The sequence below is a fragment of the Gobius niger genome (genome assembly GCF_951799975.1).
Source record: "Gobius niger genome assembly, chromosome: 14".
In the NCBI taxonomy this organism is placed as follows: Eukaryota; Metazoa; Chordata; class Actinopteri; order Gobiiformes; family Gobiidae; genus Gobius; species Gobius niger.
This window is the reverse complement of record NC_136865.1, coordinates 3,464,542-3,484,206: the sequence shown is the minus strand read 5'-3', so window position 1 is coordinate 3,484,206 and position 19,665 is coordinate 3,464,542. Positions and strand designations below refer to the sequence as shown.

General features: G+C 44.2%; 1 protein-coding gene across 1 annotated transcript; it reads right to left on the bottom strand.

The window, feature by feature from the left end:
• On the bottom strand, positions 1-19,119 carry gon4la (gon-4 like a). Its single transcript, XM_079570777.1, has 22 exons — positions 18,930-19,119; positions 15,926-16,099; positions 15,678-15,844; positions 14,998-15,072; positions 14,874-14,924; positions 13,781-13,834; positions 13,616-13,711; positions 13,427-13,510; positions 10,144-10,359; positions 9,325-9,532; positions 8,058-8,159; positions 7,885-7,925; positions 7,253-7,350; positions 7,009-7,186; positions 5,663-5,749; positions 5,402-5,582; positions 4,068-4,218; positions 3,679-3,826; positions 3,466-3,576; positions 1,789-2,252; positions 358-460; positions 1-282 (listed from the first exon to the last, which is right to left on the bottom strand). Exons 2-22 carry the CDS (start codon positions 16,080-16,082, stop codon positions 175-177), a joined length of 2,880 nt encoding a protein of 959 aa, XP_079426903.1. The 5' UTR covers positions 16,083-16,099; positions 18,930-19,119; the 3' UTR covers positions 1-174.
• Positions 19,120-19,665: the final 546 nt, after the last annotated feature.

The following is a 19,665-nucleotide window of genomic DNA, read 5'->3' as shown; positions in this document are numbered from 1 at the left end:
CTGACTCTCTTTGATGAAATGTGAGGAGCCGCTCATGCAGTACAAAACATGGACTTTTTAAAACAAAAGCCAAAGAATCGACCCAGTACAAAAGTTATGCAAAAGTGTTTTGTATAAATCTATATAAATTAGACCGAGTTGGACATAAATAAAACGCTGCTTGGGATTGGCTGATCAGTCCGGCGCCTCCTCTCGTCTGATTGGCTGCTGAGTGGAACAGGAGGCTGCTCTGTGATTGGAGGAGTGGAAGAGGGTCATGAGGTCGTGAAAACGCAGCGCCGCCTGGAGCGAAACACGGAGAGAAACCTGTGAGGAAATGTTGTGTGTGTGTCATATTTACAGCGGATCATTGTGTACCTGTGCTGGCGTCTTGTTGCCGAGGCGATGGGCCACGGCTCTGAAGGTCTTCCGGTTGGCTCCGCTCTTCTTGACAGCCAGTAACAGCTCTCGGTCCGCCTCCCTGTGGACACATTAGCCGTTAGCTCGCTACTGCGCGGGACACCACTGTATGCTCTGTTGTACAAACTGTTGAGAGAATGTGAAGATTTGAGAATAAAATATATTTTGATAAAGTAAAGCACTGGAGACCGTTTCTACCACACACACAGAGCGCAGACGTTCAATGACAGCCACACACACACTCTCATTTATTATTTTCTTCCTTTCTTTTCTTTATTGAAGCAGCTGCGCAGCAAAGGGGAGCAAGAGGGCAGTGGTGGGAGGCGCTGAGAATAACCAGCTTGAATAACCAGGAAGTAAAGCTGGTGAAGTTTGTTTCAGCTGCTTTAGTGTTGCTTTTTCCTCAACAACAAAGTGTAAGACGGTAATAAAGACATCGTTAAAGAGCAACTAAAGGCCAAACCAACTTTTTCCTGCTGACAAACTGATTTTAGAGTTCGACCTGCTGTTCCCACTTCATTTTTTTTGTAATTTCAGAGTAAACAATAGTATTTTGCATTTATATAATCCAAAACTGTACAACCATGCGTGTACTAGGGTTGGGCGATGTCCCCTTAATTGGCCGTTGACGATGTTTACAGTGAACTGTCAGCTGCATATTATTTATGTTAGGAGAAATGTGAGATTGTAGGATGAATGGATCTAAACTAAACATGATCTGAACAGAATCATGGAGCACAAATTTTGCAAAAGAATTGTGTTAAAACTCGTGCGTAAAAGTCGTGGAGAACGACTTATTCAGAGTCATCAGCTCCTCAATACCAAGGCTCTTATCACACTAATACAAATGTAAATCGGAGCTTATTATTTGCATTTGCTCAATTTTAATGTAATGTTTAAGAAACCGTGGGTGAACGGGACAATATGTACAAGTTTGCGTCGTAGCCTATGTTTTTGAAGCCGCTCCACGCGCCGCCCGGTCCGTGTGCTCGTAACCTCGTAACTCCTGCCCCGCCTCTTTCTCTCCTCTCTCGGTCCTTCCGAGAATATCCAAACCCATGCGCACTCAGCTAGCTCCGCTCTGAGATTCATCGCGTCATTTTAAAACTGTTTATCTTCGATCAATATGGGAACAATAACCATGATAATTTCATCAGCACAGTGGGAGGAGTCTTGGTGTATATTTGACACTGTTCGCAGTTTCGTGTGAAGTCACTCTCGCTTCCCCCATGAGCGGACCCACTTCTGCGACAATTTCAAACTGCAAAAGTGGGTGGAGTTTGGTCTTGAGTTGCTCTTTAAGAACATGTGTGGGCCTCAAGGCTAGTCCAGTGTTTCTGATTGTGTGGAGCGTGTGTAGCGTGTGGAGCGTGTGATCAGTGGCATCACCTGGTCCAGCGAACCACTCGTTTCCCGCTCGATGCCACGCAGACGTTCTGCAGCTGCGTCACGTCCTCCTCATTTCCTGTCCTGCGCCCCGGGGCATGCTGGGAGAAGTGGTCCGGTTCCTGATTGGACAGGGGGCTTTCCGGGTCACTGAGCGACGAGTCAGACAAAACCAAAACGATGTCGCACTCCTCTTCCTGCTCTGCGATCGGTCCGTTGCTCCCCTCCTCCTGCGTCCTGATTGGTGCGGTCTCTGGGGGCGGGTTGAGTAAAACAAAGCCAATTCGTCGAAACTCGAGCAAGTTTTTGGGAAGTCGCGGCGGGAAAACACTTCCTGGAGGGAAAGTGCCGGACCAATCGGAGCGCAGCAGGGTCAGATGACTGGACCGGGGGCGTGGCCCGCTGGATGGGGGAGGGGCCTGGCAGTTTAAACGGCGAATGGCGGCGTGCAGCACTGGAAGACTCCGCTGTGAGAGAAGCACACAAAGGTTAAAGACATGACCCATCACTGAGACTCCTCCACCAGCTGTTTTATAACACACTTTCACAACACTCGACCAAAGTGATCAAACAGACACAACGTGGACAAAACAAAAAGAAACCTACAGAAATCTAATAAAACATCAACATCTCAGGCTGTGTTTTCAGAAGAGAGTTAAAAACAGAAATAGAGCTTTGAAATCCCTCGACAACACTTGTATTTAAGATTTAATTTCCCTGATTCGTCATGGTTTTGTGATGTTTTTTATTGATCCTTTGGTACAGGATCATAATAAAAAAAAAAAAAACAGTTTTAGCTTGTGTTTAACTTCTTAACCCCGGCCATAACCAAATGCATTTTCTCCAGTTCAGCCTTACCCAAATCTAAAAGGTTACACAGGCCAGAGTTTATTTCTTTACAAGGACAGTGCACATTAAAGCAGAACTAAGTAACTCTTGCCCCTAGAGGCCATAAGCGCAACTGCAGGTGTCGTAGCAAGTTATTAATTGTCCGTGAGAGTAAATCCTACGCTGACAGAAAAGACAAAGGGAGAGAGGGATACTGTACATTCAATTATACAATGGAAATCTTTTTTTTTTCACTTAAAATTGGCTCTAAAATACTGTTTAAAGTGGCGCTAGCACTTTAGCTTTTCCCGTTAGCCTGTTAGCTTCTTCTTTGTGATTCCATTAATGTGTATTGGTGACTCCGGTCCGGTGGCAGTCAAGTTGCAATTGTGGTTTTCTGGCTAGAGACACCAGGGGGAGATGAAAGACCCCCCAATCATCCCATTAACACTTGTATTACCCCCAGAGGGACTACGACAAGGATTTATTAAAGGTAAACAAGTTAGTACTGCTTTAGCATAGCAGCTCGAACTGTAAACTATGCCGGTGTTAGTGCCTAGTTTTCATCTGTAGTCCTAGGCCAGATGTACAGTAGGAACCCTGGAAATAAGTCAAACTAGTTGATTATCACATTGCAAAATACAAGAGTAACCTCCTCACATTGTTACCGCGTAGTCTATGAATTTTTTTTTTTACCTTTTTGTCTCTTTTTTGTTTTTGTCACACATTTTTTCCGCTATTTCATCACTTTTTTTTTTTTTTTTTGTTGCTTTCATGTGGCTATTTTACACTTTAAAAAAAAAAAAGTTTAAGAGGTTAAACCCTGGTAACAGTGGGATGTAAAGGACCTACAGTGATCCACAGCGGCAGGCAGCGCTCCTCTCTCTCCACCGGGGGGCGCTCTTCTGTCTGAGGTAAACAGGCTCTGGGCATCGGCCACAGAACCTTCTGGAACCTGAACGCCTGCGAGGCACACAGCACAAGAATCAGCTGACCACATTAAACACAGAGGATCAGCTGAATGCAGTAATGATAACGGGGAAGGGTGGGGCTGGATGTGGTTACCTTGACGATGTTGTCACTGTTGCCGGGGCGACAGCACTGCAGGATGCGCCGTCTGACCTGGACCAGGCTCTTCCTCAAGACCAGCTCTGACACCATTCTGACAGGGTCCAGGCAGGACTCCAGGTGCTTCAGAGCGAGAACCAGGAGGCTGAGGAGAGACACTCTGTAAGTACTACTACTAATACTGCTAATACTGCCAATACTACTGCTGCTACTAAAACTGCTATTACCAATACTACTACCCATAAATGCTACTGCAACGACAGCTACCACTACAACTACCACTACTATCAGTCTTAGCAACAGTCTTTTTTCCAAAGAGTCCATCTGCTCATAAGTGGAGATTTGGAATGAAACTACGTGTGAATAAATCTGAATGAAAGTGTTACCAGTCCTCGGCTGCAGTGAAGGCGTTGGTCCTGCGGGGGCAGTACAGCGCTGGGTCGAGGCTGGCGCAGGGCAGCAGCTCGGGGTAGAGGAAAACCGGCCGCGTGGCAAAAATCCAGGCGAGCTCCCCCGGCAGCAGTGGGTACGCTTTTACTGCAACAACCAATCAGAATAAAGAGAAGGTCAGGGGCTGATTTGTTAATATCTATAGTGGGAGGAAAAAGTGAGTACACCGTTTGGAATTTCTCACATTTCTGCCTACATTGGTCATAAAATGTGGTCTGATCTTTATTAAAGTCACAAGAATGAGTAAACGCTGTCTGCTTAAACCAATACCACCCAAACAATTACATGTTGTTATATCGGCCATAACATGTAAACATTCACAGGACAGGGAGGAATAAGTGAGTACACCCCTGGTTAAGGATCCTCCAAGTGCTAATTAGACAAATTTATGCAGACATTTTGAGTCAGGTGTGAACCAACCTGAAGACCCATCACGGAGGTGAGGCTTAAAGGGGCTATACAGAGTTTAAAAATGTTAAAATTAAGTATTTTAATGCCCCTACATGTTCAAGCAATGTAATAATGTGTAGAATGAGCCCAGACCTGTTCACCACAACTGCCTCTAAAATCACTCAAACAGGCGTTAATTCCGAAGTGCCGTCATGCACGAGCCTAACATAGAACCTGCAGTTACGCGAAAGACCTGAGGTGGCAGTAGCGAGTATAAAACTGACCAACTTGCATCTAGTCCCTTTGCCATTGAAAAACACACACCCATCATGCCTCACTTCAAAGAGCTTTCTGAAGACCTACGATCAAGAATTATTGATTTGTATGAAGCTGGAAAAGGTCACAGAACGATCTCTAAAAGTCTTGATGTTCATGAATGATCTATAAATGGAGACTGTTTGGCTCTGTTGCTTCACTCCCAGGGAATGGCCGCCCTGTAAAGATGACTCCAAGGGCACGTCTGGATGAAGTTATCGCTGCCAGGAGGCTCAGCCAACTATTGAATCTAACAGTGTACTCAGATATTCCACGCCGTCCTGTGAATGGACATGTTATGGCCAATAAAAACATGATAAACTGTAAATGTTTGGGTGTTTGGGGTGTTTGAATAACTACTTTATTCAAAAACTAAAAATAATCTCAAATTCATATGAAATACATCTTTGTAACTAATATATCAACAAAATAAAACAATTTAAACGTGGCTGTATCGTTTTGACACGTATGACGACACGTTTGACATGTATGGCCCCCCGTATCATCCTCGTTTACGCTATAGAAACACCCCCGTCCCGTCCCGCTCCTACGGCGCTGTACTCACTGTGGCCCCTGTCGTTGGCTCGGGGGGTGGGTGGTCTGTAGTCTATGGGTGTGGCGGCGGTCTCCTCCAGCAGCTGCAGCGCCCCCTGAAGGTTGCACACTCTGAACGTGCTGCGGTGACCCTGGAAACCACGCGATGACATCACCAGCTCCGCCCCCTGGCCCAGGAAGTCCAGCTCCATCTGGATCACAACCAGACCAGGGTTAGACCGGGTGAAACTAAAATAGAGAGCCCCAGTGTGAGCCCCGGTTGAGTCCTCACCAGGAACTGTCTGGTGGTCTGGGCCTCGCTCTGCAGTTTGGAGACAGGAGCACACAGGAGGTGGATCTGAGCCAGGAGCTGCACGTGCTGTGGACACACTCTGGTTAGGACAAGTCCAAATCACAAACCTTTTCTTTTTTACCCCGGTTTAGAAATGGTGTTTTCTTTTTTTATTTTCTGTGCTGTGGTCAGTGGTTTGTACAGAGCTGATTAGCCATCAGTTAAGTCCATTTATTTGTTCTTTTTTCATTTGCAAAGTGATATATTATGTTTTAAGCAGAAAAAATAGCGACTTTTGGAAAAATGGCAAAACAAAACTATGCATTTTTGCCTACAATCCTTTCCCTCGAAATCCTGAGCATCTGTTGTATTGTATTAGCAGTACCTATAGTATTTGCAGTATGTAGTCTTGAAGTATATGTTGTATTGTAAAAGTCATAGTGGCAGCAGAAGCACCTGTAGTATAGTACTTCGATGCCACTGGGGCAACCCGTATTAGTAGTGAGCAGCGTGGAGGCCAGCGCTCAGGGACCCACCTGGTCGGAGGATTAAGCTATTGTACGTGTTTTTAGTGTTAGGGGAAACCTACGCAGACAGGGAGAACATGCCATCTCCACACAGTCCAGGTGAGAATCGAACCCGGGACCTTCTAGCTGTGAAGCATGAATGCTAACCGCTGTGCCACCCTGTGTAGCAGTAGCAGTAGCAGTAGTATAGATTTTTCTGATTAGTTTAGGGCGCACTCACACTTGTCCATCCGAAGCCCCTTCAGCGCGGTCTGCTTGTGCAGTGTGAGCGCAATCAAACCATGCTCAGGTTCAGCCCTGTTCTGGACTTTGGCCCGCTTGAAGGAGGTGGGCCAGAGCGCGGCTCAATTGCTCATCTATGTGCAAACAGTGTAGTTTATGTAAGTATATGTAAAACAGTGAGAAAAGGCTGTATTTAGAACATCATCATAGCCCCGTTTGTTTAAACTGCAGTAAAAGGCAAAAAAAGTGGAGTAAACATATTTGACAATGGGCTCACAGTAGCTTTTTTTCTTTTTGTGTCTTCCCCTCCGCATTAGTCATGTTGCGCTGCTACTGCACATGTACACGAACAACTTGCTCCTCGAATTCGGCTCAGTTTGTTTGTACAAGTGTGAGCGTGGGCCGTTCAGGATATCCAGACCTTTCCTCAAACGAGCTAGAGAATGGCACGGTTCATAAGTCAAGTGTGAATGCGCCCTAAAAGCACAACGGAGGCTGAGCAGCTCTGTACAAACCACTGACCACCGTACGGCAGCAGTAGGACTGTTGTACCTGTAGTACCTATGGTACTGTTGTAGGACTGTAGTACTGTAGTACCTGTTGGATATGTTGGCAGAGCCTCCGTTGCTGTGCTGCGGTCAGGGACAGACTCACAGACTCGGTAAACTCCGGCGCTGGGATGTCCCTGTGGTGTTTGCGGATGAAGTCCAGCTGCTGTCGGACTGTCCTCAGCTCACAGCCCGGACCCGGGTCTGAGTCTGGGACCACAGACGACCTGGACCAGAGACCAGATTACATCATCTGTTTGAAAAGTGACTTATGAGCGTGTTATTGCTCCTACTTTGGCTCGCACTGTGGCTGTGCCGGGTTCACAAGCGTCTCCTCCTCTTCCTCGTGTCCTTCATCCTCCACATCCTGAGACGCCAGGTCCTCCTTCAGCTGGGGGCAGCAGAGAGCACAGAGCCACTTTAGAGATACTACGGGACATTTCTATGAATGGATCTGAAGTATTTCAGTCATGAGTACACAGCACAGAAAACATCTCCAATAGTTTCAGAGTTTAACCAGGCAGCAGCAAGTCCAATTCACCGCTTATTTAATGCCCGATCATTTGATTTTTAATGCCACAAAATGCGATAGGCAGGTTAGAAATGTACAAACAAAACAAATGGAGAAAAATGTATTTTCCTAGGATTGGAAACATTGCAATAAACACAAAACATTGGACACAACAGGCATTTCAGCCGTGATGCCAAGATGAGCCACAGGGGAAGATTAGAAGATTACTCAAAGATGTGCAAATGGCCGGATAAACAACACAACTTTCAACGCTAATTTTACCTTTAAATAATTAAAAACTTAAACAAAAACTAACTTTTTGCATTTTTCTTTATTGATTAACAATTTATGAATTATTAGTTCCCCATTAATTATGTTTTTGAAACATGCATTTGGAGATGAACAAGTTCTTACGGTTTCAAAGAGCTCCTCCATCAGCTCGTTCACCTCCTTCTCTGAAACACAGGAGGGACATCACGGTTAATCCAAAAAGAAATCATCCAAGTCCCCAAGAACCAATGATAATGGGCCTAAGCCACAGAATGACATTCAAAGTAAAAGTAAACAGTAGGTGGCGCTGTACGTACTGGTGATGCGCACGGCTCGGTCGTCTCTGTAATCCTCCAGGTCGGGTTCATCCGTGTCGGCCAAGAAGTTGTACTCCGGGTCGTCCTCGTCGTCCGCCTCCTCTGAGAAACACAATTTAAGGAGACGCATCATGAAAAGGGAACTTTGTAAAACATGTCACAACATCGTCAACAACAACAGACCCCGAGTATTTCAAAACAGTACTGCAGTATTTACAGTCATTCTCTGGGAATCCTGTTTAATTTAGCATAATTTAATCTAAAGTTTCAGCGCTTAGACCTGTACTGTTCGAATCTGAAGTTTATCACGTCGTGCTGAAGCCGCCGCAGTGTGAAGGAAAATCTGAGTAAAAAAGCAAAAGGGACTAAAAACTGTTGCAAAAGGAACTGCCCTGTGCTTTGTTCTTGTGGGAGAAGAGACACGAAGCACACAGGATCATGATACATGTTTGTATACAATATAATATAATATGAAAATGAAACTAAAATACATTTTCCTTGTATGTTGTCAAAAGTCACAGTCCAAGCACCTGTGATTCTAGGATTAGGCAACGTTTGGGTACTAGCAGTATTGGGAAAATGTAAGTATTGAAAGCAGGAACTGAAAATCTAAATCTAGGTTTTGCTGAATTAAAGGAAGTGACTTGGTTCAGGATTCACGCATGACATTAAAAAGCACCAAGAGATTAAATGAATAATGCCAAAATTAAGGCCTTAAAGCAGAACTAAGTAACTCGTGCCCCTCAAACTTGGCTGTAAATACTGTTCTTCTTCTTCATGATTCCATTAGTGTGTATTGGGGCCTCTGACCCGCAGGCAGCTAAGTTGTGATTTTACTAATGCCTTCAATTTCATCACAGTGGACAGAGACATTAAAGGATTTCTACATAATGTGAAATTCCAAATCAGGTTCTGTACATCAGAAAAAAAATAATAAAAAGGATAAAATATTATGACTTTTTTTACTTTTAAATCTAGATTATAATGTATTGACAATAGGAATATAGTCTAGACACATTAAAATAACACACCAAACTATTCATTATTTTGGTTTATTCTAGCTACTAAAGAGGGCTACTAAAAGCTTGTAATAATTTTTGCCCTATATTGTGCAGTCTTATTTCTAAGTCTGTTTTGCCGCCCCACATGCAGAATGTGTCCACTTTAAACCAAGTCCAAACCAGAACCTTCTTAGAGTGAGAAAATAATCACACGTGTATGGTCTGGTTTGTCGCGCCGTCCACTCAAACATCAACTCCCATCTCACCCTCCATGTCTGAGGTCATGAGGCCGCGCAGCCAGTCGGTCCAGTCCCGGTCCTCCTCTGGATCTGGGTCCAGCGAGGATCTGGTCTCGCTGAAATCCGGAGTGAGGTCTCGGAGCTCGGCCTCCAGCTGACCCAGCGGAACATCTCTGAGGGGACGCTTCGACCGGGTCCGGGCAGCCATCAGGTCAATGACCGAGTCCTGCAGGGGCTGAGCACAAAACGGGGTCAGAGCCAGGTCTCAACGGGGTCTAAAGCCCAGTTCACACGGGAGTAGAAATATCTAGGGACTTCAGGCAAAAAGTTCAAATGACTGACGTCCTTGAAATTTCTGCCCCTACGAATCTGCCCTGTCAGTGATTTGGATGGTAAAAATTCCCTAATTTTTACCTTTAGGGTAATTCTGCAAAGGTACCCAGGTGTTTCTATTCCCGCATTCTCTTCCTTGGAAAGTTTTTAACCAGCATAATGAAGTCTAAATAAGGGCAACATCAATTCAAAACAGTATTTTTATGTTTGTATTTAAGATATATGGCGTTTCATTTTAAAAAGTATAAGAGAGAAAAAAAAAAGAAATGGATTTTGACGCTGAAGTAACACACAAACAAACCCTGCCCTAAAGACTAAAGTCATCGCTCATGACACAAGTGAATAAAAGGCCTGTTGTCATCATCCAGTGTCAGTATCTATCCGTTATTTCTGGAAATAAATCTGTTAAAATAAGTGAATAACCGACGTTGCTGATCCCGAGAGAATACCCATCAAAATGAGCGACGCCCTGGGGTCATTTCAGTTTGACCGACATCATTGTAAACCCAGTACCTGGTAGGGCTGGGTGCACACGCTCAGCTCCTCCTCCACGGCGTGCAGCTTTTCCAGAAAAGTGCTGTCGCTCACGCTCCTCCTGTCGATCCCACCGCGAAGGGGCGGGACTCTGGAGCTGTCAGTCACACTGCGAGTGGGTGTGGTTTTGGGCGGTGGGGGCGGTCCCATGGGCACCGGCTCTACCCTCAGACGGCGAGAAAGACTTTGAGAGGTCTGGGGAAAAAAACATGACAAACATCATGCTTTGTGCTGAGAAGATGCTCCACCTTCGCCAAACTTGTTCTGATCCTGTTTGAGGCTAAACTCTCGTGCCTTCGCTGAGTTGTTTTTGCACTGCTGCCCTGGTCACTGGTGTTAGCTTTTATGTGTGTTTAGCTTCGATTGTTGGAACTCTCTGTCCTGTGGGCTCAATCAAACCCTGATAAAGTTGACATTGATGTTGGTGTGCAAAGAGAAGAAAAGCAGCACACTCTGCTAGCGCAAACCCATTTATGAGGACCTTTATGAGGACACCAGGGTTTCCGTTAGCCGGCTGTAGCCGGCTTTTGGCCGGTTTGAAAAGCAAATGGCCGGTAAAAATTATGTCCATCGGCCAAATTGGCCGACAGTAAAAAAGAGAGATTATAGAAAAATATATTGAACATGTCACCTAAGTCAGTGACTAACATAACAAAGTGTTTTCGAGACAGGCCGAAATATTAAAAAAGGTTCAATATTTCTATCAAAAAAGTTTTGATTTACGCCTTTAGCCTGTTTTACAAAGCGCAGTCGAAGCGCCATCATCGCTGTCTGGATATGTAACGCTTTTTCTTCGTGCTTCGTCACATTTTCCAAGAAAACGGCGAACTACAGGTACATTTACTTTTATATTAGTGTGTTAAGAACTCAGCAGCTAATACGTTTGATTAGGATATTCTTGAAACGCGCATGTGTTCAGTCAGACTGACGCGCTGTCCCGCTGCGTCTCTTCCTGGGTGAGTGGCTGGGTTTAGAGACTCTTCCCTCGGTCAGTCTGCGCAGACGCCTCGGCTCAGTTACCGGTGTTGGAGCCGCTCAGAGAGTGGCCGGGTTTAGAGGCTCTTCCCTCGGTCAGTCTGCGCAGACGCCTCGGCTCAGTTACCGGTGTTGGAGCCGCTCAGAGTGGCCGGGTTTAGAGGCTCTTCCCTCGGTCAGTCTGCGCAGACGCCTCGGCTCAGTTACCGGTGTTGGAGCCGCTCAGAGTGGCCGGGTTTAGAGGCTCTTCCCTCGGTCAGTCTGCGCAGACGCCTCGGCTCAGTTACCGGTGTTGGAGCCGCTCAGAGTGGCCGGGTTTAGAGGCTCTTCCCTCGGTCAGTCTGCGCAGACGCCTCGGCTCAGTTACCGGTGTTGGAGCCGCTCAGAGAGTGGCCGGGTTTAGAGGCGCTTCCCTCAGTCAGTCTGCGCAGACGCCTCGGCTCAGTTACCGGTGTTGGAGCCTCTCAGAGAGTGGCCGGGTTTAGAGGTGCTTCCCCCGGTCAGTCTGCGCAGACGCCTCGGCTCAGTTACCGGTGTTGGAGCCGCTCAGAGAGTGGCCGGGTTTAGAGACTCTTCCCTCGGTCAGTCTGCGCAGACGCCTCGGCTCAGTTACCGGTGTTGGAGCCGCTCAGAGAGTGGCCGCGTTTAGAGACTCTTCCCTCGGTCAGTCTGCGCAGACGCCTCAGCTCAGTTACCGGTGTTGGAGCCGCTCTAAAGCGCGGCAGAGCTGGGTCCGTTTTGAATCGCTCGAGACTGACTTTTGTGACTTTAGTGCTGTCGATTTGTCTCTCCACAATATTTCAGTGGTGAGGGACTTAATCACTATTTTACACCTGAACCACGTAAAAGCGCGGAGGGGCATCTACAGCCCCGCCCTCGCTGAGCAGCTGGTCAGACCTGGATAAGGACAGCGTTAGGGTCGTAGATATCGGCTACTTTCTGTCTGAGTTGAAGTGCATATGAGTGGTGTATGTCAGCGTGACACCGGCTGCTCCACCGTCTCCACACGCACAACTTCATGTTTGGATTTTCGCTGTTGCTACATTTTTCTCACGTCAGTCTTTAATTAGAAATAGCCGTGTTTTGGGACCCACTAAAGCACTTGTGTAGCTCTGTCCAAATGTAGATTGTTATTGATAATAAGCCACGTTCATCATGTATATATTTTTTAATGGCCGGTAATTCTTGCGAATGGCTGACATTTTACGACCCAGCCGGCCAAAGTGGCCGACAAAAAAAAAGTCTAGCGGAACCTCTGGAGGACACAAAGTCTTTTTAAGGCGTGGTGAGTTGAAGTCTCCAATTTTGATTCAACTGTCCCTCTTTGCACTGGAGCTATTATTGTGGTGGTGCAGTGGCCGAGTGATTAGAGCTCCAGGTTTGAGTTCAGGACTGTGTGGCCTTTATGTGTGGAGTTTGCACATTCTCCCCATCAGGACGGGCTGTATTTCAACAGTGCGCATCAGTACTCCCATCAACACAAAAGATGCACAATAGGCTCATCCGCTCTGGGTATTTCTGACCATGAACCTCGCTCCAGACGGGGGGTCAGGTTGAACGGCTAGCTCACAGGGGTGTCTCGGTACGTGACAAAGTGCAAGGGGTCAATTTGATAACCTTGATCAGATCTTGGCAACTGCGATTATCTCACCTAAAGGCGCCGAGTTTCCCTGCTTTGTGCCTCCACCGTTTGAGTGAGACATGTTCGCCAATCAGAATGATCGAGCCTCGCTGCCGCCAATCAGTTCATCAACTTATTCATATATAAAATTCGACTGCCTTTAGTCAACATCTCCATGGCGATGGGCTGGAGACGTACCCACTCCCGGTAAAGCTACAGTCTTGACTTAGGAGAGCTGAGCCGCTCAAAGCAAAGGCAAATGTTTATTTATGAGGTGTTTCAATTATGAAAATATCATATAATATATAATAAAAGCTTTTATTTAAATTTTATTTATTGGGTAAAATTCTACACGGTGTGGCTTTAAATAAATGAATGAATGAAAAAAAAAAAATGAAGTAAATAAAAATGGGTTAATGTGTTAATTTTGAAAACATATTTCAAAATAGTCTTTTGACGAAAATGTCATTTTTAAATGATGGCTCTTTCAATCTGTCAATTGGAAGTTTGGATGATAGTTGTCTTTATTTTTATTTTATTTTATTTCTAGTTGTTGAAAATATCTGGACATTTTAGTCACAGTTTTAGTCTCATTAACAACTTAATTTAGTTTGATCAAAAACAGCCTGTTTCCTTGCCTTGGCCCACAGTGGTTTGCTGCTTTACCTGCCAGGGGCTGCTGGACTCGTCTCTGATCCGACCGACTCGCGGTGACGACGCTGTGCTCTCCAGATCGCTCTCGTGAAACGTCTGAAACATAAACATAGCAACATAACAGAATGAGACACCTTGGTCTGGACAAAGGCGCCGCAGCAGGACGGGCAAAACATTTGGACTTCATCAAGTGTGTCTCACGTCCTCCGCCGTCTCGTCCTCCTCGTCCTCTTCAGGTCTGTACTCTTCATCGGAGGAGTCTTCATCAGCCAGGGCCATGTCTACGAACTGAGGAGGCTAGGACACAAGGAGACAAGGAGTCATGTGTGTGCTCACAAACTCACGACACGAGGTCAGGGGTCGTACCTTATTGATGTCGTTGTGTTTTTTGATCGGAGAAAGATTCCAAGCCGGGATCACCTGAGACAGAACAGCCAATCAGAGAGGAGACACACCTATAACACTGGGATGAACTGGTTTATACTGTCATACAGCTCGGCCCGGTTCACTGTTCAGTCACTTCACCCAGAGCAACACTGTGAGCATTGGCACAAGCCGCTGGTCACGAGTCTGTCTGTGGTTTGAAGACTATTTTAAACACACACTTTCATGTCCTAAAGACAGCTTTCTCCAGGTCAGTGGTTTCCAACCTTTGTTGTCTTGAGTAACCCTTTCATTTCTTTTCAAAGTACCCCTTATCTCGAGGGTGCTGCCAATTATTTAGCAAATTATGAACTAAACTCAGTTTTATAATTTTTTATTTAGCAGTGTGTTGCGTTCAAAACAAGGCAAACCTTTTACAGGAAAATATCACGAGAATGAACTTCATATTGAAATGCAATTCAGTTTCATCTTCTTTTTGATATGGAATTATTCCAAGAACCCCCTGCCAAGCGCTCGCGAACCCCCTAGGGCAGACCTGGGCAATTTAATCCGCCCTGCTGCTCATATTCCATAAAATTTAATTTTGAATTTTCTGCAGCGCCATGAAGACACATTTGCGACGCGTTCTCTTTGAGTAGCTGTGTTTTGGCGCCGTGATCACCTGCCAGAGCGGGCTCAACATGACAGCCTCTGTCAAATGGAGTATGAGCTAAACTAAGGACACAGGAGGCGCATCGTTGGGACATAATGACGGATGTCACAAAACATAAACATAAACATGTTTTTAAAGTCTGTGTGGAGAATTGAGTTTCTCTGCCTTCTCGGTTTAATCAGCGACTGTTGTTGTAATCAATGTCTTGGTGAAGACCGTATTCCTCCTCTGTAGCCTTTGTCTCGTTTATAATCTCCAATAAGAATAGTCGTAACTACTTGGAAAAAGCTGCCATTATTTGGGTGATGTATGTCCCTGTGTCTCATGTGTCTAATTATGTGCACAGAGGACTAAAGATTACTGCTGAAAAGTAAACAGCTTACTGAAAAACTCCAATTAACTATTTTTCAACGCAGCACTCACCACGCCCTTCTCCACCACCTCTTTGAGCTTCGACCGCGTCATCTTGGGTTCCTGGAACACAGTCACATGATCAGCCGCTGGTCAGTCTTTGGACTGTACCTTGTGATGTTGTGACGTCACTCACAAAGGGAGGCTTGACTTCGGTGTCGTTAATGGCGGCCTTCATCATTGCCACCACGTGCTCGTTAGTGATCACCTCCTGCAACAAGAGTTGGACTGGGTTTAGAGTTTAATATCCACATGGAGACAAAAGGTCAATCAATTCAAAATTTCTTCAGATCTTCTTGCACTAAAACCGTAATCTGCTCAGAGACTCATCCTGTCAGTGCAGAAACACAGACTGAATGGAGGCTATTTCCTTTCACGTTTCCTCCTGTCACCTTGGCTCACGGTGGAGCAGAGGAGAGCAGGATTGAAGTAAAGTGAAGATATTACTGCGCAGATGTCGAACTACTCTTGGTATTATTACGCCTTATAATATAGTTCCCCTTTTTATCCGCTTAGAAAATCCACAATGTTTAATTTTGTGTAGTTATACTTACTTGTAGTGTAACACTATACATAAACATATTTAAATATAGAAAACGTGGAAGAACTTGGTAGCTTCCATCTTCACAGCTTTTACAGCTTTAATACATATATAATAATAATTGTAAAAAAATAAATAAAGCTGACTACTTTGCAGATTTCGCCTGTTGCAGGTTATTTTTGGAAAGTAACCCCCGCGATAAACAAGGGACCACTGTCCGTTGGTCCTGGCTCAGTTCTGGTTCGGCCCCGTTTAGTCCAGGTTTTAGTTCTTACGTGGAGAATGTTCTTGACGTTGACGGCTGTGAGGTTGTGCTGCTTGGATTTGGTCTCCAGTGATTGGTCGAGCTGCCTGTCGATGTCGGGCTCGCTCTCCGAAGCCCCGGCCTCGGCCTCGTCCGTTTGCTTCTTTTTCTTCTTCCTGGACTTGACTCTGGTCTCATCTGGAACAGGACGAAAGTTAGAACCGTCAACACGGGGATGTAAACAGGGTTTGAGGGACTGACGCAGGGGCTTGTACTGACCCATGGTGATGATGAGGCTGGAGTCTGTAGTGTCCTCTTCGACCAGTAGGAACTCCTCCTCCTCCTCATCCTCATCTGTAGCCCGGCCCCCTGACGCAGAGGGACACACCGGTGCATCATGGGAAATGAGTTTGAGGCGTTTTCGAGCAGGGTTCATCCCGAGTCACATGACCGCTGAATACACAACAATGAAAAGGAGGGAAAGGGTTAGTGATTGTGGTAGCTGGGGAGAAGGTTCTGTATATAATCAAGGGCAGGGCGATATTTACTACAAAACGCCAGCCTTATGCCTATTGGGATGATTAATTCAGAGATTTGTTTACTAACAGCATACTAATTTCCTCACAAATATGAATGCAAATATGAGCTTAATGTAAATTATATCATGTCAACAACAATATAAAAAATTAGAACAATATAAAAAAAAATATACGGCCCACCCCTAATATAATCTAATGCTAAAGTGGCCCATTCTTCTTTGTAAAAAGCCTCCAGTTCCTGGAAGTTCCTGGGCTGTCTTGCATGAACAGCACATTATTGGCAGGTCGACTTGGCCTTGTGTGTTAGATCATTGTCTTGATGGAACATTCAAGTGCGACCCATGTGCAGCTTCATTCAATCAATCAAGTTTATTGTCACTCTGGCCTCCTCCTCATTTAGGGTCCTTTTGGTATTTTATTTTGTCATGGTGATTTGAAATATATATATATATATATATATATATATATATATATGCAAAAAAGATTTTTTTTAAAGTGTGTAAACACAACTGTACATCAATCTATTTAGGCAGGGAGACACTGCAATAAATTACAGTATATTGTATTATAATAATTATTATAATAATAATAATAATATAATGCATCACTAGAACTGTATCCCTAACACATGAAAAGCACAATGTTTCTTCTAAGTTCTAAATGTGCTTAACTATTTGAGTAGGGCTTGGGTACCATTAAGCAAAAGTGTTTAAGATACTGGTACAAAACAAGATTCTTTACATAGCAAGTTCTGATGTCTATTGGATCCAGAGACAACATTCAAAGGAACAGGCCTCCGTTTTTACACACTGAGATATGTTCTTACCTGAGCTTAGACGAGTTGATGTGTACCTGTCTGGTCTTTGTGAGTGCCCTCAGTCACGCAAAACGACCAAAGATGTTGTTAGCATTTGGCCTCTCCAATGTATTCTCCAATCAGGGGTGAAGTTAGAAGCCCACACTCTTCCACGGGCACAAAGACCAGACAGGTACGTATCAACTCGTCTAAGCTCAGGTAAGAACATATCTCAGTGTGGAGAAATTGTGGCCTGTTCCTTTAACCTCTTACGACCCGCCTAAACCAAATGCATTCTGTCCTCTTAGGTTATTATATAGGCCTGTGTAGCACCTCATTTGAAAGCTAAGATCCACAAAACTGATCTTTTTCCTCGCCTTGTTGCTGTGTCACCTTTTTTGATTGACAGTGGAATTCTTCCGCAGTCAATTATTGGTTTTCATGTTCTTTATTATTATTCCTCTTCCATCTTTTTCCCGATTTTCTAGAGCTTTCAGCACCTTCATGCTTTGTGCAATTTATGCAAGTTATGCATCAAAACGTTCCGCATGTTTAGGAGAAGGTGCTATTACTTTTGGGACTTCTGCAATTTACGTTTTTTCCGCAATCGGCCGAAATGTCGGAGATTTTTCCCATTGACTTATAATGGGGCTGCCGCAAATCCATGCTTTTCTGCACTTTTTTCTGCATTTTATGCAATTTCTGCACTTTGTGCATGTTCAGCTTCTGCAACTTGTGGGTTCTGAGAAAAAATTGGCCTCCTGCAGATTTCCATTTTTTTTAAACGGGAGTTTGAAATTTTTGCATTGGTGTGTATGTGGACCTGTCGCATTAGTGTGTATGTGGGAATCCAGCCAATCGGGAGACTCCAGGACTTTCAGCCATTTGTGCAGCTTCTGCCAATCAAGCACTGAGGCCATTTCAACAGTTTGACCAGTTTATGGAATATAAAAGTTTATGCAATATTAATAATTTATGCAAATTAACCACTTTATGGGATTTAACCAGTTTATGCAACTTAAGAGTTTATGCCATTTAGGATTTATGAATTTTAAAGAGCTTATGCAATTTACATAATTTATGCAAATTAACCCATTCATGCATTTTACCACTTTATGCAGTTTAAACAGTTTATGCAACATGACATTTTATGCATTTTACCAGTTTATGCAAAATAGATTATGCAATTTTCTGGATTCGCTTCCCGCATTTCCGCAGTCAATCGCAATGGCGCAGCCATTGCATTTCTAGTTTATGTTTGTTTGTTTTTTTCTTTCAATTTTTTTGTTGTTGTTGAATTTTTGTCACATTTTTGTTGAATTTTTGTCACATTTTTGTTGAATTTTTGTCACTTTTTGGTTGAATTTTTGTCACATTTTTGTCATCCTTGTTTTCTTCTCATTTTTGTGGTTGTTTTGGTGATTTTTTTCCCAAGAAGCTTTTTGATTAGGGTAAAGCAAAACTGGAAAAAAAATGGGATCCGTTTAGGTGGGAGTTAAGAGGTTAAGGAATGGCAAACATGTGGGTTCATTCTAACAGATGAACAGATGATGGACTGATGTGTGGAGCGTGGCATGCTCATTGTAAACCAGTGGTTCTCAATCTGCGGGACATAGGCTTTCCCAAGCTGTAGGCTACTCATTCGGGGATCCTCTGCAATTTTGAGATATGATCCTTCTGAGAAATGGTAATAAAATTATGCTTTGGTGATGCATTTAAGCCAAGTGTTTAACTGTCAGAATGTAGTCAAAGTGAGATTTATCTTGGCTTAACAATGTTCGAGACTTGTGGTACTTGCACGGTGACATATTCAATGAAGTGAAGTATGAACGCCATTGCTAAGGACTTGGAACCGCGGCTGGCTGTTGTTTACAGTCAGTAGCATTAGCCGCTGTTAGCTTCCGAGGCTCGGGGCTAAATGCTAACCGGTTGGCAGAATGAAACTCACCCGCGGGACGGAGACCTGGGCCGAGCTGTTAACCGCGTGAGTGTCCGGTGTTTCCCCTCTCCCGCAAACTCCAGTATTGTCTCAAAATAAAATCTTCGGAGGCTAAAATCCCAATTTACCGCCGCCGCTGCGACGTTTCTCCGCTACTGCACACTTCCGGGGGCGCGCCAGAGATTCTTCTTCGGATGTTTCTTCTTCTTCTTCTTCTTCTTCTTTGGTTGTTTAACGGCGGATGCAAACTCAAAAGTGCATTTCCGCCACCCACTGGCTTTAGTGTACAATAACAGCGTTCAAGCAAATTGCGTTAAAAAAAATAGTCCCCACTCCGCTTCAAACCCAATAGTGATTGCTACTTTGGACCTCCTTTCTTCGGATGTTTAACTGACGCGCTCCACCCATAAACTACCGCGACCCTAGAGATGAATTGTGGGTACTCATCATATAACTTACCGCTTTTATGCTTTTATAAGATAGCGTTTGTATATGGAGGACCGTGGCTGCCAAAACAATAAATATATACAGAAATAAATAAATAAATTGAGAAATAAATAAATAAATAGAGAAATAAATAAATACAAATATAAATAAATACAAAATAAATAAATAAATAAATAAATAGAGAAATAAATACAAAAATAAATACAGAAATAGAGAAATAAATAAATAATGCAAAAATAAATAAATAAGGAAATGCAGAAATAAATATAAAAATATAAAAATAAATACAAAAATAAAT